Genomic DNA, 17,750 nt, shown 5'->3' with positions numbered 1-17,750 from the left:
CAAACAATCATTAATAATACTTATCAGATAAGGGTTAAAAGGCCCATAACTCATCTTTAGTTGGTCAGGTGTGCACGGGTGTTTCTAGGATTTGAGGACATTCCGGGCTCAGCTTGGACCTCTGTCGGGTCGTCACTTTTTTAACATGCTCTATTTGTATGTGTTTGTATGCACTCTGGCACACAAAAATGTATTGGTGTGAATCTATTTACTTTTATTCTGAATTGGAAAATTATCAGCGGGCCAGCCGGCGCCCTATCACGGGCCAGTTTTGGCTGTAAATTGAGTATAACCTTTTTTTAGGCTCACTAAAAAAAAAAAATAAGAAAGCCTGGATTACAACTGGTGGAGTGGAGTTTAAAATATGTGGTCATTTACCAGGTGGGCACTGTCAAGATATCAATTTGAATTCAGTTGCTTTAACTATAGCGACTTGCTAAAGTGGATGACTGATTATCTGATCTGATTATTAGACTTGGATTAGGAGTTAATGAGTTAATAAGATGTGGTTGAACCCCAACCTTATGCCTCTGCCACATCAATTTAAACTGCTCTTTCTATGATGTGTCTGTTGAAAATTGTGCTGGAGTAACGTTTTAACGGATTCATCAAAACTATTGCATGTTAGATTCTGTCAATCGGCACTACAAAGTACCAAGGTGCAGAGTAATAAAAAGCACTGCCTATCTCAGTAGCTACCTTTCAGGAAGTAGATAAATGTTTGATCACTGTAAGTATTATATAGTATTAAGCGCAGTCTTTTCTTCCACACAACGGTTATCATAATGTGGAGTCTGGAATCAGTGTAAGGCGTAACGGAGCAGCAACTGCAGCAGAGCTCAGTATAAGGTTGCTAAATTGACTTCCCGGGGGGGGCACTTAATGTTGGGGCACTTAATGCTGACGCACAGCAAACTGACTGCTTTACTCCCCCACCATTTCCTACCATTTCCTCTCACTTGGTCTCTCTCTCCCCTTATGGCCTGTTACTGTTCTATCATGACAATTGGTTCAGATTAGCAGATAATAAGCAAAAGTTGTGGATACCTGGTCCTTTTTTTTTCTACCACCCTGTCGAGGTTCCAAATGCATTGAGCCAATGCTACAAGGGACATTGTCCCGCCATTTTTGAATAGCCATATTGCTATTTACAGTAAATCTACACCGTCCATCACCAACCACAGGGTTTTATGATAGCCATTTGTGATTTGTTGCCGTAAAACAATCTTACTGTACATGTGATGCCCTAAGCGACATATTTATATATGTATAAAAATCTAAAAATGTTTATATTTGCGACGATCATTTGGAAACCATGGTAACATGTATGCAAATTGTGCATTCAAGTGGGGTGTGTTCCTTCATAAAGTGAAAAGACTGTGTCCTATTCCACATGTTAGCAGTTCTTCATTTAAAAAGAGTGCAACGTAGCGACCCTGTAATATCACAGTATCGTTATCACAATCCTGTTTCCACTTGTTTGTCAGTAGCCATGTTTCCATCCACACGTTTTTATGGGAATTAAGTAATATCGAATGGAAAATGCCTTATGGAAATAGTAAATTTCATATATATCGAAACAAAGTGTTTGATTGTTTGTCCATGTCCCGAATTAACAAATGTGTGTCACGGTCCACGGTGCTGAAATGAGAATGGTTTGTCCCTGTCCTGGATCAAGAAATGTTTCACTGTCCATGGTGCTGAATCGAGAATTGTTTGTCCCCGTCTCTGATCAAGAAATGTGTCACTGTCCATGGTGCTGAATTGAGAATGGTTTGTCCCTGTCCTGGATCAAGAAATGTGTCACTGTCCATGGTGCTGAATTGAGAATTGGTTTTCCATGTCCCGAATCAAGAAGTGTCACTGTCCATGGTGCTGAATCAAGAATTGTTTGTCCCTGATCAAGAAATGTGTGCCACTGTCCATGGTGCTGAATCGAGAATTGTTTGTCCCTCTCCATGTCCTGAATCAAGAAATGTGTGTCACTGTCCATGGTGCTGAATCGAGAATTGTTTTTCCATGTCCCGAATCAAGGAATGTGTCACTGTCCATGGTGCTGAATCGAGAATAGTTTGTCCCTGATCAAGAAATGTGTGCCACTGTCCATGGTGCTGAATCGAGAATTGTTTTTCCATGTCCCGAATCAAGGAATGTGTGTCACTGTCCATGGTGCTGAATCGAGAATTGTTTGCCCCAGATCAAGAAATGTGTGCCACTGTCCATGGTGCTGAATCGAGAATTGTGAGTCACTGTCCATGGTGCTGAATCAAGAATTCTTTGTCCGTGTCCTGGATCAAGACATTTTTGTCACTATCCATGGTGCTGAAAGAGAATTGTTTGTCCCTCTCCATGTCCTGAATCAAGAAACTTTTGTCACTGTCCATGGTGCCGAAAAACACAAGCATTAAATGCTCCATGTAGTGCTGATGATGCGGGATGACATCACAACATGTCCCATTAAATGAGTTGCCTATCAGTCTATAACTTCATGTCAGTTCATTACAGTTCTTGACCGCCAGTTTTCAGAGGAATGATGATATAACTGTATCACATGTAGAACTGCAAAGATTCATTGGTTAGTTGTTAATTATTAAATGAATTGCCAACTATTTAGATAATTGATTAATCAGTTTGAGTCATTTCTTTATGAAAAAAAGGTAAAAGATTCTCTGAATCCAGCTCTTTAAATGTGAATATTTTCTACGTATTCACTCCTCTGTGGCTTTAAAGTGAATATATTTTAAGTTGTGAACAAATCAAGAGATTTGACAAAGTCTTGGGGTTTGAATAAGAAAACACTGAAACCAACCACCAACATTTTCACCATTTCATAATGACCATTTTCTGACATTTTATAGACCAAACAAAAGTAATCGCTTAATTGAGAAAATAATCGACAGATTAATTGAGTTTGAAAATAATGGTTATTTGCAGCCCTAAACACGAGTTCTTTAACATGTAGAGAGGCAACAAAGAACCTCTCTCCGGGCTGTGTGGTCTGTTTTGGCCATGCCTAATTAGTTTGTGCTAACCACAAATTAACACTTTCATTTTTAATATTTTCCAGTGCAAGAGCTGTATCACCACGGTTTAAAACCATGATCCCATCACCTTGATATTCTTTGTAACATATTCAGGAGATGACTTCTACTGAGAACTAATGAAATTCAAAGTGACACGACAGCATGAAAGGATACAGCCGTCTTTCAGTTTGCTCTGAGGTGAGCTTAGGTCTCAGGATTTCGTGAGATGCATCGCCAAATGAGGATGTGGCTTATTCTGGGCTCCAGAAAAATTAGCTTGCAGTCGTTTTGGAGGATTATGAAAGCAATAGACCCTGATCAGGAAACGGTGAAAGGTATAAACAAGCTGCTCTGCAAACAGGACGAGGGGAATGAAGGGGAGCAAGGTCAAGGAAAGATTGCAATAGAAGCTGTCAATACGTTAGAGGCAAGCTGTGAAGAGAGAAATGGAGAAAAGTAAAGGTAGCTCAACACATCCGGAAGACGGAGCAAGGAGGGATGGGAAACTAGAAATGAGGAGTCCCACAGACAAAAACAATAAAAAGCTGACGAGAGAGTGAGTCAAAGAAAGCAGGGGGGTTGAGGTGGCCAGACATATAAAAATGGATCAAGCACCCACTGAAGTAGAGAAGGACGGTGTGATAGAGAGGATTTAGAGGGAGGAGGTGTGGAAAAGCAGCCATGATGAGATGGATTCTGCTGGACCATGAGATTGATGACTCTGCTTCAGAAAGAGAAGGAGAGGGAAGAGATAGTAGAGACAGAGGAGGGGGGGTGGGATAGGAGAAAAGCCCTGATTAAAAAGAACCATTGGGCCCTGCAAAACATGAAAATATCTAGAAGTCTGATAAAAGAATGAGTTAGTTTTATCTCTGGTCTTCCGTCTTAAAACAGAGCCCAAGCGGCGTCTCTGCACATTTTCGGTATCTCTAATAAGATCTGTACCCCTTTTTCTGTTCATCATCAGTTATGCATTGCAAAAAAATGACAGATTTCCCCAGAATAAGAACACATCAAAAGAGATTATGTCTGAGGCAAATACAAGTCTGTTTGTAAAGAAGGATTAGATTAAGTTAGACACCAAACATCCTGCGAATTGATTATCCATCACCGCCTTTGAATGCAAACGCTTAACTACAGGAAGCACACAGCGATTGAGCATAATAAATCCATATTTAGAGCCTAAATTGCCCCTCATGGTCTGTTAGTGTGTCCAATTAGTGCAGGGAGTCTAAAAGTTGCTCCACAGCACTGCCAGCTAATGACGGAGAAGCTCATTACAGAGTGGAATGTGTAAAAATCCACATGCCACGTTGAGGTACGGAACGGATGGGTGAGAAGAGAGATGCTGGGGTAAAAATGGGGATGAGACCAGGAGAATGAGAGGATATGGATGTTAATCTTTTCCCATGAGAACATTTTACTTTCACCTTCTCCGCTTTAATCCTTCTCCCTCTCTGTCTCACCCCTCATTCTCCTCTCAGACTGCCGGAGTGGCTCTAATTCGTCAGCCTGTGTCTGGTCCAGGAGGGATAGAAGGGAGATAAACAGCGTGTCTAAACAGAAAGTGGTCAGAGCTGAGGCAGAGCTGGCCCTATCAATAAGAAAGGTTCCTGGGATACTCACATTCTTCAGACCACAGAACTGTTATTAGAGGCAGTGATAGAATGATAGGGTAACTCTCTGTGGCACAGTGGACTGATGTTATGGGCTGTAATGAATAGGGAATAAAAAAATACTGTTATGTCACACACCTTGCTGCCATAAATGCATTTTGATAAAAATTAAATCTGTTAGAAGTTGCACTTTTTGTCAACATGCGTATCATACCGCTGCAGATTCATTATGATGGGATTTATGTCTGTTTTCTCATCTCTTTTTTAGATGCTGTCTCCGAGGGCTAAAAGCGTTTATGTGAGCTGCGATGGGACACGGTGAGGCCACGCACGTGATGAGAAATCTCCACAGTGCTTCTTTTTAAATCACAGTGCCAACACTAGACCATAGAGAAGTCCATTATCCCAGATTAATGTCAGCTGTGTTGCGGAGGCAGCCTTCACGCTGCACCACCAGATCTGAGACGACCCATGGAGGCGTGGCCTCAACATTCCCAACGCAGCTGCCACTAACACCAGCCGAGTGAACAGCGATGCCGTCAAAGGTCTCCTGCTTATACTTGCTGACAGTGGTTTGCTGGGCCAGCGCTCTGTGGTACCTGAGTGTGTCCCGCCCCTCCACGTCCTACGTTGGCCAGCTGACCATCCCCATACGCAAAGCGCCGAAGGCAAACAAGAACGGCACCTTCAGCAACATCCGCACGCGCTCGCTCAACCCGCACGACTTTGACTATCTCATTAACGAGGCCAAGAAGTGCGAGGCAGAGCCACCCTTCCTCGTCATCCTGATCAGCACCACCCACAAGGAATTTGACGCCCGCCAGGCCATCAGGGAGACATGGGGTGACGAGAGCACATTTCCCGATGTGCGCGTGGTCACACTCTTTCTGTTGGGTCGCAGCACCGATGTTGTCCTCAACCAGATGGTCGAGCAGGAGAGTCAGATCTTTCATGATGTTGTGGTGGAGGATTTTATCGACTCTTACCACAACCTGACGCTCAAGACGCTGATGGGCATGCGCTGGGTGGCCACATTTTGCTCCAAGGCTCAATATGTCCTCAAGACAGACAGTGACATCTTTGTCAACATGGAGAACCTCATCTACAACCTCCTGAAGCCCACCACCAAGCCCAGGCGGAGGTACTTCACCGGCTACGTCATCAACGGAGGGCCGATTAGAGACATGCGCAGCAAGTGGTACATGCCCAGGGATCTGTACCCTGACAGCAAGTACCCGCCTTTCTGCTCCGGCACCGGCTACATCTTCTCGGCGGACGTGGCCGAGCTCATATACACAACGTCTTTACACACCAGGCTGCTGCACCTGGAGGACGTGTACGTGGGCGTGTGCCTCCGTAAGCTGGGCATCCACCCCTTCCAGAACAGCGGCTTCAACCACTGGAAGATGGCCTACAGCCTTTGCCGCTACCGCCGGGTGGTCACTGTGCACCAGATCTCCCCCGAAGAGATGCACCGCATCTGGAACGACATGACCAGCAAGAAACACCTTAAATGTTAGCAGGACTGTTAGCACGAGAGCCACTGGGAGAGTCGGGAAGGAATCGAATGTCCTCTTATCACCTGCGTTTTCAGCATCGGCAAATACTGTACACTGAGCTGAAGGAGTTTTTATAGTGCCAAGGCAAACTCCTCTGTACTCCTATGTCCTTTCTCACTTCAAGGTGTTCATGAGAGCTCAGACTCCCAAAAACAGGCACAAAGTTGGAAACGTGTTTTCCAAAACTCTGCAAACTGTTCAGGTGGTTGGTTGTCTTTGCCAGCAGCACTATGATTTTAATAGGAAAATACAAGACAGGGAGCTTAGAGGCTTGTGTTCAACTACTCATTCATACAAGGCACAAACTGTCCCCCAATTACTAAGCTGCAGATTACGTAAATGCCAACACACGTCTTTGAACCCAGACATTCGCCTCATGGGTTGATTAGAAGCTCTAATTATGAATGTTCCTCATGTATTTTAAGTTGTTGTACTTTCTGAACACGGTGTTAATATTGGATGTACTGTCTGGCGCTGCAGCAGCTGTCGTCATCGTGAGGACCATGGTGTGTTTACAGTGTAATGACTCATTTAAATAGACTGAAACATGTGTATCATGTTGCTCTTATACTATTAGAAAGCAGTGGAATGAGGAGCGTTAATGACCGGACTTTTTTGCCTCTGTAATATTCTCTTCAGAATCAGACATATTTTCTTACAACAGATCCACAGATCTTTGTACCGTGCAATGAAAAAGTCCGGACAGTGTGAAGATATCGGCTGCTTGCATTCCCACGTGAATGTTACTTCTGTTAACGTGTAATGTGCAGTTATTTGTCCCAGGCAGTGCTGTGAGCAGGTTGCAGACTATTCTGTTTTCTATTACTTGAACATGAAGGAGAACAAATGTACTGTAAGAGCAGTAAAGATGAATATAACACTTGAGTGTTTTCTTCTTTTCAATTACTTGAGATTAAATAAAGCGCTTTTCTAAGACTTGATATTGTATTTATAAGAGAAAACAATACACAGGTTTGGCTGTATTTATTACACATAATCTGTAAATGAATACAGCAGCATGCATACAGTATAAGGAAACTAGATTACACTCTGAGGGGTACGACTGTTGGAAAACATGAGCCGTAGAAATGAAAGCCTCTCATTAGGACTGCTGTTCATTTCAGCAGCTGTGCTCAGTTGGAAGCAGGTCCCAGCACTCAACACGTCACTGACGGGTGCTCTGGAAACAACACGGCCATGTTTGTCTCCATGCAGGTGCTGGTGCGTAAGTAGACGCAGACTGCGTGCAATATGAGATTAAATCAAATGTAGCATCTGTGAAATTGACAGCTGAATGGCTGTTTTCAAGCATGTCTTAACAAAAGGAATTACCGAAGCAAGCGGATTTTCATGTTAAAATACAGTGCATAAACCTTTGTTTCCAATGTCCCTCATAGGTAATTTTTTTTTCTTTGTTTCTCCGTAATGTGTACACGATGCCACGAAATGTCAAAGAGCACATATTGTATTTAAAGCAAAGAGTTTGACTCTAGAAGTCTGTTTTAACACTTAATCTGCTGGAGGGGAAGCTTCTCTGGGCTCACCTTAAACCTCACTTTAACACCTGTAAACACCAGCAGGATTTATGACATCACCGTCCAGTGTGAACAGGCGCATTATTAGACTCGCCAAACAATACAAATGTATATGATTCCTTACAGTAAAATCTTTTGTTGCCCTCACTGAGACATTTTTAAGAATGGATGGTCTCTTTGATTTGACATGTTTGCTTTCTACAGGGACATCTACAGCAGTGGCCACCATCATCAAAGCAAATGCTCATCCTACTGCAGCCTATCAACCAGGCTATTTCTGGTGAGTCAAATAATGCCTGTTATGTTCACGATGACGTAAACACAGGCCTTGTGTCACCACTGGTGAAGGTTATAATCTGCCAGGAACAGAAATTCTCTGAAATCATTCCAATTGCTTTTTCATAGGAGGTGCGTGCACAGAATAACAGAAATAAGTCCTGTTTTTTTTTTTCAAGATGAAAACTAATTTCCCATTTTTGAACACTTAAAAAATCTTGACCTGTTAATTTGTTTTTGTTTTTCCTCCATAGGTAAAGAGCTTTATATCTTATCTAGATGCACGTGTGAAGAAATGTCCATGCAAGATGTCAGGGATTATGGGCAAATCTGCACCAGGTAACATCACTGGAATTAGGTTGCTCCAGCCTCTGATGCCAACAGGCGTGCGTGCGTGCGTGCGTGTGTGTGTGTACATGTTGGATTTGTGAACTCTTTGTTCCAGGCATCGTCATCATCTGAGGGAGCAGCATCACTCCAGCGGGATTTGGTGCCGGAGAAATGAAAAATGTCTGTTCTTTACTTGCAAAGATAAACATGAAAATGTGGGAAGCACTTGTGGCGGCGCTCTTTCCTCAAACGGTTTTGCTCGGAAATCTTGTGGGAAGAAAACACACCAATGCTGTTATGATTTCCTCATAATAAAACTATTCCCGGTTGACATCTTTACGTCAAATACTTCTTTTGAGCAGTTTCTAGAACAGTTTTGGAAACTAGGATATAATTGAAACCGTTTAATTCCAGTTTATCAGTTTAGGGTGCATTTGTTCTGTATATGTTTTGTGTGGGAAAGAAAAGAACCCTAAACAGCCACAGTATGTTATCAGTTACGCTAATGACTTCATTTTTCTTCCAAAAAAATTCAAGCATATAGTCTGCCCAGTAGTATACATGTGGAATAATTGTTCTTCACAGCTTCTTATCTCCGTGCTGTGTTTTGCGTTCCTCTGATCATCCCCTATGGCATCTGCAATTTGATACAATATGCTCAGTAATAGAAAGCCTGCTCTGTAATTGGCTAAACTACCCATTGGTAGAGCATTTTAAAAGGCTAAAACTTGGGGAAAATGAAAAGCGAGTGATTATTCCGGGGCTTGTGGTAAATGAACCTCATAACGAGCGAGGCGGAGTGCTAGACAACTGGGAACACTGCGATATCAAAACATAGCACTGGAAGGCAGGCCTGTGGAGCCTTGAGTAGAAATCCAACACTCTTATAACACAGAGTAGACTCGGTTTGGCATTTTTATCTAGTTGGATGATATTAAGGCTGGAGGAATTTATTTTTTTAATGCTACATAATCCGCTGCAGAGAGCATCTCATTAAAAAACAGCATCCTTGTATGTGTGTGTGTGTGTGTGTGTGTGTGTGTGTGTGTGTGTGTGTATATATATATATATATATATATATATATATATATATATATATATATATATATATATATATATATAAAATACTTTTGCCCTTATTATGTTTTTTTTTTCTGCTATTCGGTTAGTGCCCTCCTTGTGACCTGTTCTTTGAGGCAAAGAGAATACGTGTTTACGAGAAAATAGCTGTGGAATGAATTGGTGGTGTGCAATCTGCCATCTGTGCAGGCGCAGTTATACCAAGGTGAGAGAAAGGCGCTCATTGAGAGCAGCTGGGGAGCCGCAGAACAATCCTCTTCTTCCTCCAGGAAAAGTGCCATGAGAGCGATGCTGGGATGCATCACAACGCTGTTTAGCTTCCCTGAAATGATGACGACTCGATGTGCAGTGGCTTGGCTAAGTGATGTTGGATCTGGATGTTCTTTTGTTGCTTGATAACTGACTGTGATGTTTTGGATGTTCAGTTTTGTGTAAGTGTGTGAATGAAGGCAACATCTCCATTCAAAAAGCCCTCAAATTTCTTAACGTTTTGGATTAATTAAAAAAAAGAAGGTTAACGCTTTTATGGTTTCTATTGGAAACAAAAATCTCTTTTGTGTATTTATTTCTAACTTTCAAATTGTGATTGCAAAAAAATTAGATAAATTAAAGACATGCAGTAAGCCAACTTCCCTCTAAAATATATTCCAGTCTATTCGAATCTGAACATTGTTTTGCAAAAACATTTAGGGCCCTATTTTAACGATCTGAAACCCAAGTATGAAACGCAAAACGCAAGTAGCTTTGTGGGCGGATCTCGGGCGCTGTTGCTATTATACCGGCGGGATATTTGAGTCTTGCGACCGACGCAAATCTAAAATGGGTTAGTCTGAGTTAGCTAGGTGTGGTTTGGACGTAACGAGCAGGCGCGCTTGTTCCATGGCGGATTGCTATTATGACGGCGGATTTGGCTGGCACACGCCAGCGGGAGCTCTCCGGGATGCGGCAAAAAAATAAATGCCCGTCTTGGCCGGGTGGCGATGTTGCTGCGGCCTCTCGTGCGCATCTCATCAAGTCTGGAGAGGATTGCTGCAGCCATGGAGCGTGGGCCTCCAAACGCACCACCTGCACCTGTTGTGCCCCTTCCTCCTGCCCCCCCACTCCATCTCCGTCCACCCGCTCCATCAGTTCAACATCACGTCTCCTTAATTCCTCTAATATTTCCTCATTTATGTCATCAACACATCCATGATTCATGGAAATGTTGTGTAAATCACAACAAGCCACAAAGAATGCTGCGACTTTTTGAGGACTGTACTGTAAAATGCCTCCTGACCTATCCAAACACCTGAAGCGCATTTTCAGTAATATTTTTCTTTGTAATTATGTATGGTTTGCAAAAATGGGAACTGCTTCATCCGTTTAGATGAGAGAAGTGTATGCGCGTTGTGCACACGCTACATTATGGCCAAGCATGCGCCCCTAAAATAGCATCTGCAAGATAGGGCCCTTAGAGTAGTTAATCAGATTTTGAAAACCACATATAAGGATCCCTATAATATAAAGGACTAATATACAAATTCATTTTAATTTAACTATCAGTATTAGATTAGTTACCTTTTATTATGAATTATTATTATTATTCTCACATGTTCATGTTGAGTTTTGACTCTACGGTCAGCAGTCCCACCTGGAGGAAGCATGGCACTGAAAAGTGTTATTTACTTGCGACTCAAAGGTCAAAACATGATGCATTTTAGCAAACAAAAGCACAGAATCTATTAATTTTAGTCCTGTCTGCCACATTTCAAACATTTGATAAATATAGAGCAAACGGAAGTTGATTTCGGACGTCGGCTGCCTCTGAGACTGAACATTCTTCTTGTGAGTTTACTTCTCTGCAAAACCAATCAACAGCAGTGAGGCAGGATCAGCTCCAGACTTGTGCTTTCCGTTGCGTTCGCCTTTGCATCGCTGCATAAATGACATACTTGTCACTTGATGTTTTATAGGCAATCACATTCTGCATGTCTCACATCTTGCGATCATTCCAAGTGTGTCCGGCAGCAGAAAGTTAACCCTTTCTGCAGAACAACTCGGATATGTAAACCTCAATATGGATATCTGCCAGGAGAAACTGTCCTTGTCGGTGACAGGATTTCAGCAGCATGAATTATTTCCTTTCATCCATAACAGATAGATGGGATTTAAATAGGAAGCATACATCAGGATGTGAGGCAGGGGCACCACAAGCACTTGATGAGTGTGACAGGCTAAATCTGAATTGCGTGAGCGATAAATTACACCTTAATGCCAATATCTTGGAACTGATGGAAGTAACAGACATCAACCTCACCTTCTTCTGAAAGCAGCAGGCTCATATTTATGACCAGCTGCAACCTTAGGAGAAATATTTGTATATTTGCATGTGGATGGAGTCTCATAAATACCTGATGGGCTTGTGAATATCAAGCTCATTGGATTCAGAGAGCAGGTGAAGCAACAAGGTACCCGTATCAGTTTATTTGATGACAGTGTTTTAATAATTTAGCACACGGGGAAGTATACGACTCATATTTATCTATTTTATCTATCTGAAACCTTGTATTGTGTTCTTCTCCCTACCTCCAGGCAAACAGAAGTGTTCCTTTAGCCTTTCCAAAGGCTACAGAGGCAGCCAGTGGTTTACAGCATCACACAGTGCAGTGGTTCCCAACCTTTAAAGTCTGATATTCCCCTGCATCCCCATCAGATGAGCATAACTATCCCTTCATCAGTTGTGTTTCAGATGTGTTAATTATAGTTTATTGTGGATGTTACACTACATAAAATGTATTTTTCATACACTTAAAGGGCCCTATTTTAACAATATAAGCACACGGCGTGAAGCGCCTGGGGCAGTTGCGTTTAGGGCATGTCCGAATGCACTTTTGCTAGTTTGACGGTGGAAAAAAGGGTCTGTGCACCGGGCGCATGGTTCGAAAGGGTTGTACTTAGTGTCTTTATTAATTGATAGGTGTGTTTTGGGCATAACATGCAATAAACCAATCAGTGTCATCTCCCATTCCCTTTAAAAGCCAGGCGTGTTTGTACCTTGGCGCACTGCTATTATGATGGCGGATTTGCATTTTGTTGGTCAATGGCGCGATCACTTCCCGCTGCCTCAAGATAGCAATACGCCAAGAATTCTTCTGAACACACCTCCCTGTAAGACCAGAACACCCATGAGCACAAAGATGGGTGCAGGTGCATTTGCTATTTAAACGACACGGGCACTGGACGGGAAATTGACAACTGCGTCGGTCTTAAACTAGTAAAGACACTTGGGTCGGGCTTTGCGCTGCGCTGGTTGCAATGTAGGGTCCAAATTGTCAATGTTTGGTTGGTTTGGTCAAGTTTGCATTCATAGCACTTCGATGGGCAGAGGCTGGAAAAGTCAACCACTTTTTTAACCAATTTGTTACCAATTACTTTCAGCGAAATATTTCAACTGTTTATCTATTACTTTTGCCTAACAAGTTTAGCCAAATATCCAGTGCTTTCAGCTAATTACTTCAACTGTTTTGATTACTTTTAGCTAATTATCTTGCACTATAGCTTTAAAGTCTTAGTCTTGACCAAGTGTCAATATACTCTGGTCTTGTTGATGATTTGGTCTTGGTTTAGGTGGTCTTGACTACAACACTGTACATAGCCTTCTTAAAAATACAGAAGTAGCAGCAATACTTTCATATTTAATCCCAAGCTCTGGAAGTACAGACTTTGGATACTAAATCCTTGTTGTCTTAATTAGAGCATAGTGAAATGAAGCTGCCGAGGCCTGAAGCTACGTTGTGAGATACGTTTGGGAAAATGGTTAATTAGTTATATTATTGCATGTACTCAAATAACATACTCAAACTGTCTTCAAAACATAAACTCTTTTTTACAGTTGGAATTTAGGATTTTTAACTTATATGTAAATCTACTGTATGTTTTATCTTTGTTGCCCAGTTCTCCACTGTGAGATCAACACATGGACTTTTATGGATGGTCTGAAGTGTTCTCTTTAAAACAGAACTACCTAATGTTCTCAGCATATTAGGTCTTATCTTCCTTTGATCATAATATAATTATACTGGGATCTTAATGTTATGACATTATTTTGAGGTTGTTTTTTGTGTTTTCTGGGATTGTGAAAGATAATGTGACAGCATTTGATTGTTTCTTAATCACTTTGTGTTATTAGGCTACTGTATGTCAAGGTCACAAAAAAAACTCCCTTTTAGGCAGAAACCTCAGACAGACCCAGGCTCTTGGTAGGCGGTGTCTGACGGTGCCAGTTGGGGGTATGATGAACAGTGGCAATTCTAGTCACAATAAAGTTAATGCAACTATGACTAGAAATAGTAGTTGTATTAGTTTAGGGCATAGCAGTGCACTGCAGGGAGTTACAGGGTGTAGCAGGGCACCGAGCAGGACCACGGCGACAGCTGCAACTGTGATTTAGGTGCCACCCTATTCCAAGGAAAACTGCGGGGCGAGAAAACATCAGGACTCCGAGGAATAAGCTCCCTGGAGATAAGTTAGTAACAAGCATTTCTTGGACATAAATGCACACAGATGGAAAGAGAGAGTAGAGAGGAGTTCAGTGTGTCAAAGGAAGTCCTTCGGCAGTCTAGACCTATAACCGCATAACTAAGAGCTGGTCCAAGGCAAACTTGAGCCAGCTCCATAAAGGTTGGTAGATGTTAGCCTGTAAACACTTTGATGCTTAATTTATTTAGCCTATTTTTAATGTGTTGTTTAAATGAATACTTTTCATTTTGGGAAATAAGCATTCTTGCCGAGACTAGGCTAAGCTATTGCTAAGCTACATTGAGAATGTGAAGTTGACATCATGCCATGTTGAATTTTGGTACAAGGGTGCCATCTTTCCTCTTAGTTACCTGCGTACCTTGATTTATTTTTGGCTATAAAGTTGTTATAAACCATCAAATCTGATGGAGAAGGGAAGAAAAAAAAACTGCGAGCACAGGTAAACGGCGCACTTCCAACACAGAGTGACGTCAACTTCAGTGAATAAAGAAAATATATAGAATAAATAAAGTAAATAAACCTATTTCCTAAAATATAGAACTACTCCTTTATGATATTTGACAGCCATAGAGTTTGCTACTTCCAAACTTCTCTTTCTTCCTCACTGTCCTGTGTAAAAAAGCCTCTGGGTCTTTGTTACTGGGACATTTACTTTGATGAAGTTCCTACAACCTACTGCACTAAGACTTAACATTGCTGTATCCAGTTTGGTCACATTTACATCTACTTAATCACATCTGAAATAGAGAATTGAGTTACTTTTGTTCGTGCATTTGGTCTAAGATGCTATAGTGTGCTTGTAGACTACCCATGGACATTTTCAGTCATTAACAGTGGTCCAAACCGCTCTGGTGTGGATCCGTGGGGAGTTTATTGCCTCATTTGGGATGTAATTAATCTCTTATTAAAACCACATCCATCTCACTCCCTACATGACCCACATTTCACATGCAATTTTGTGCTTCAGAACACAAACCACTAACATGCCTGAAGAGATGGGTGAAGGAAAAGGAGGGTAACACTTTATAATAACCATCATTAATACCTAATATAGTATATGAGGGATATAATGTGTGTAACAATAAACTGTTAATTTACAGCACTACTAATAATTAGTAAACATTATTAATCATAATTTCATTGTTTGTTAACAGTAAAATGACTATTTGCTAACAGTTAAATGACAATTAACTATCAATTTAACATCTATTAATGATGGTTATTATAAAGTGTTACCAAAAGGAGGACAAGATGACTGCTTAATAGGAAGGGGTAGATGGAAGAGTTTAAAGACAACAAAAATGTACAGAGTTGAGATGGATGGCTGAAAAAGACTTATAATCTCATTTGTGACACGTTAAGGTGGCAGGCTTGTTTTCTCTTTAACTGCAGACCTGTCTGCTTTTTGTCACTTTCTCCATTTGTTTTTTGCCTTTCACTTTCTGGCCCTCTCTCTCAAACTCCCAACGCCTTTTTCCCATCGCGTTCTGTGTCTGATGATCTAAGCCAGGCTTAAGCCTCCATCTACTCTATCCACCTCCCTCTCTCGCAGTTTCAATGTCTTATTTTGTTCTTACTGCAAGGCCAGAGAAATCCTCAGCAGATGCCTGAGAGACTGTCTGGCTCGCTGCATGCTTTTGACAGACAACACAGCTTTAAATGTGAAAACAAGGCTATTTCGAGCAGGCTTTGTAGAAATGGAATGCATGAATTTATAGACAGAGTGGGGGGGGGGTGGGACCTCACAGACGTTTTCCTGCACAGTTGTTTGACATTTTTCTCCGAACTTGTCAACAAAAATGCTTTGTAAGAACAGCATGGAGGAAAATGCAAACATTTTGTGCCTGTCACAGTGAGGACTTTTAACTTTAGGTGTTACACACACTGCACATGGATACACATTGGAAAATAAGTTCCTATTGCATCCATCTTACATTTTATTGCCTGTAACTCTGAATTTGCTACTATGAAAAAAGAGATTTGTTGGACCAAGTTCATTGAATTACTACACGCTAAGTCATTTTTCAATCAAGTTGGAATCTAACTGAATTGCTTTAGGTCAGATATACTTGATAATGATTTGGTAACTTTCAAATCAACATATGGATTACTACAGCATATTTTTACATCAGCCAACATGTACAGCAACTGAATCTTCCCATGATCCAATTTGGTTTTTTACGTGCAGTTCCCTTTCTCAACATGATGCTGTGTCACTCTTGCTCTGCCTGACCTCCTGTAATCATCTCATCTTCCTTGTCAATTTCTCTCTCCACCCTCCCTGGACTGATAAGCTTTCTCTGTTTGCAGTCCTTCACATCTATCACACAAATCCAGGCTGAACACGGGTATACAGCTAAAAAAAAGACTGACAGTGTGAAGCCTGAATAGATGAAAAATCCTGCGCGTTCTCAAGGCTAGCTTTGCGGAAAATTCAATCAAACCTCAAGTGTCAGGGAGATTAATAGCTGCCATTATTCATAGTCGTCTCTAGGTGCTCTGCTTGTGTTGTTTATGTGAGTGTATAAATGTGTGGGTAAGAGGGAAGAGAAGGAAAAGATTATATTACCTTTCTACAGAGACTTTGCAGTTGATAAAAGTTTTTAGCGATAATCAAACACCAAAATCGATTCAATAAAGTGCTGTTACTCAGAAAGGTGGGGTGGGGAGAAACTCAATTTCCCAGCAGGCTGAGGTCAGATGGGTAGGGGGGAAAAGACAAGGTCAACCATTACATTATACTGTATCAGAGGCTTCTTACTCACTCCTATCGCTTCCAATTTATTAAATACAGGAGCACTGTTCGTCTTCCCTGCACTCTGGAAGATAATCGACAATGTAATTAAGTGGCAGTGGGCCCGTGTCCGTGGGGGATTGTGGGGAGGTAATGGCTCAGGCTGATAGGAGATAATCGCAGGACACAATAACCACTGCCAAGAGAATTGCTCTGGGCTTCTTTATGGTCATAATAAGCGTAACCTTGTCTAGCACTGTAAGGTAAGTCAAATACGTAGGCACTAACATTTTTGTTTGGGTACGTGAACACACACACAAAAGCTCATGGGTACACACTCTTACAAACATAAGCTCGCTAACATCCCTCTCTCTCACACTAGACAGAAGCTTGCATGTGATGTATGTCACTGTCAGCTCAAACTCCCCACCGCCCCCAAGACCAATATCAACTAGGAAGGAGGGTACACCTACCCAATCATGACAAATCACCCTTTCCGCTGGCTGTCCCACCTCAGGCGGTTGTAACAACAGTGTCAGCTCAGATGAAGAAAAGGGGCAACTCACCAACATGGAGTCACTGAACCTGGTGACCGCTTATACTCTCATGTTGTCAGGCTGCTTTATTTCATTACGCTCTTTGAGGTTTTGTCGCACACAGTGGTGGAATGGAGCTAAGTACATTGACTCAAGTAGTGTACTTAAGTACAAATTTGAGGTACTTGACTTGAGTATTTTCATTTCATGCCACTTTCTACTTCTCCTCCACTACATCTCAGAGGGAAATATTGTACTTTTTAACTTCTTAATCTGACTACATTAATCATGGGTTATTCTGGCCATGTTCTTTCTTGCGGATTCTCTTTAATGCCAACAGGGCGGTGCTATCTTGCATCTTGTATCTTAAATTGGATTATGGTTGTATATTTATTTAATCTATTTTATTTTTGGCAACCTGTGTGTTCTTTGCTGCTCTTGCCTGGGTTTTCCATTTGTTCACCTGCTGCTACTGAAATGTTGGTTGATTGAATGATTGCGATGGTGTTTTAAAGTTGTCTGTTTTTTTATGTGACTGGTTGA

General features: G+C 41.6%; 1 protein-coding gene across 2 annotated transcripts in view; it reads left to right on the top strand.

The window, feature by feature from the left end:
* Nucleotides 1-7,055, top strand: part of LOC114550663 (beta-1,3-galactosyltransferase 1) — a 91,268-nt gene extending 84,213 nt beyond the window's left edge. The window contains exons 1-2 of one of the 2 annotated variants that reach the window (XM_028571424.1): nucleotides 4,584-4,632; nucleotides 4,908-7,055. In XM_028571424.1, the coding sequence (XP_028427225.1) occupies nucleotides 5,173-6,159 (987 nt within the window). In that variant the 5' untranslated portion in view covers nucleotides 4,584-4,632; nucleotides 4,908-5,172 and the 3' untranslated portion in view covers nucleotides 6,160-7,055. Of the gene's footprint in view, nucleotides 1-4,583; nucleotides 4,633-4,907 lie in introns of those variants that run through there. The other variant, XM_028571423.1, reaches the window with a different exon arrangement.
* The last annotated feature ends 10,695 nt before the right edge of the window (nucleotides 7,056-17,750 follow it).

Source organism: Perca flavescens, chromosome 24, assembly GCF_004354835.1.
Source record: "Perca flavescens isolate YP-PL-M2 chromosome 24, PFLA_1.0, whole genome shotgun sequence".
Lineage (NCBI taxonomy): Eukaryota > Metazoa > Chordata > Actinopteri > Perciformes > Percidae > Perca > Perca flavescens.
This window is presented reverse-complemented; position numbering and strand designations above follow the sequence as displayed.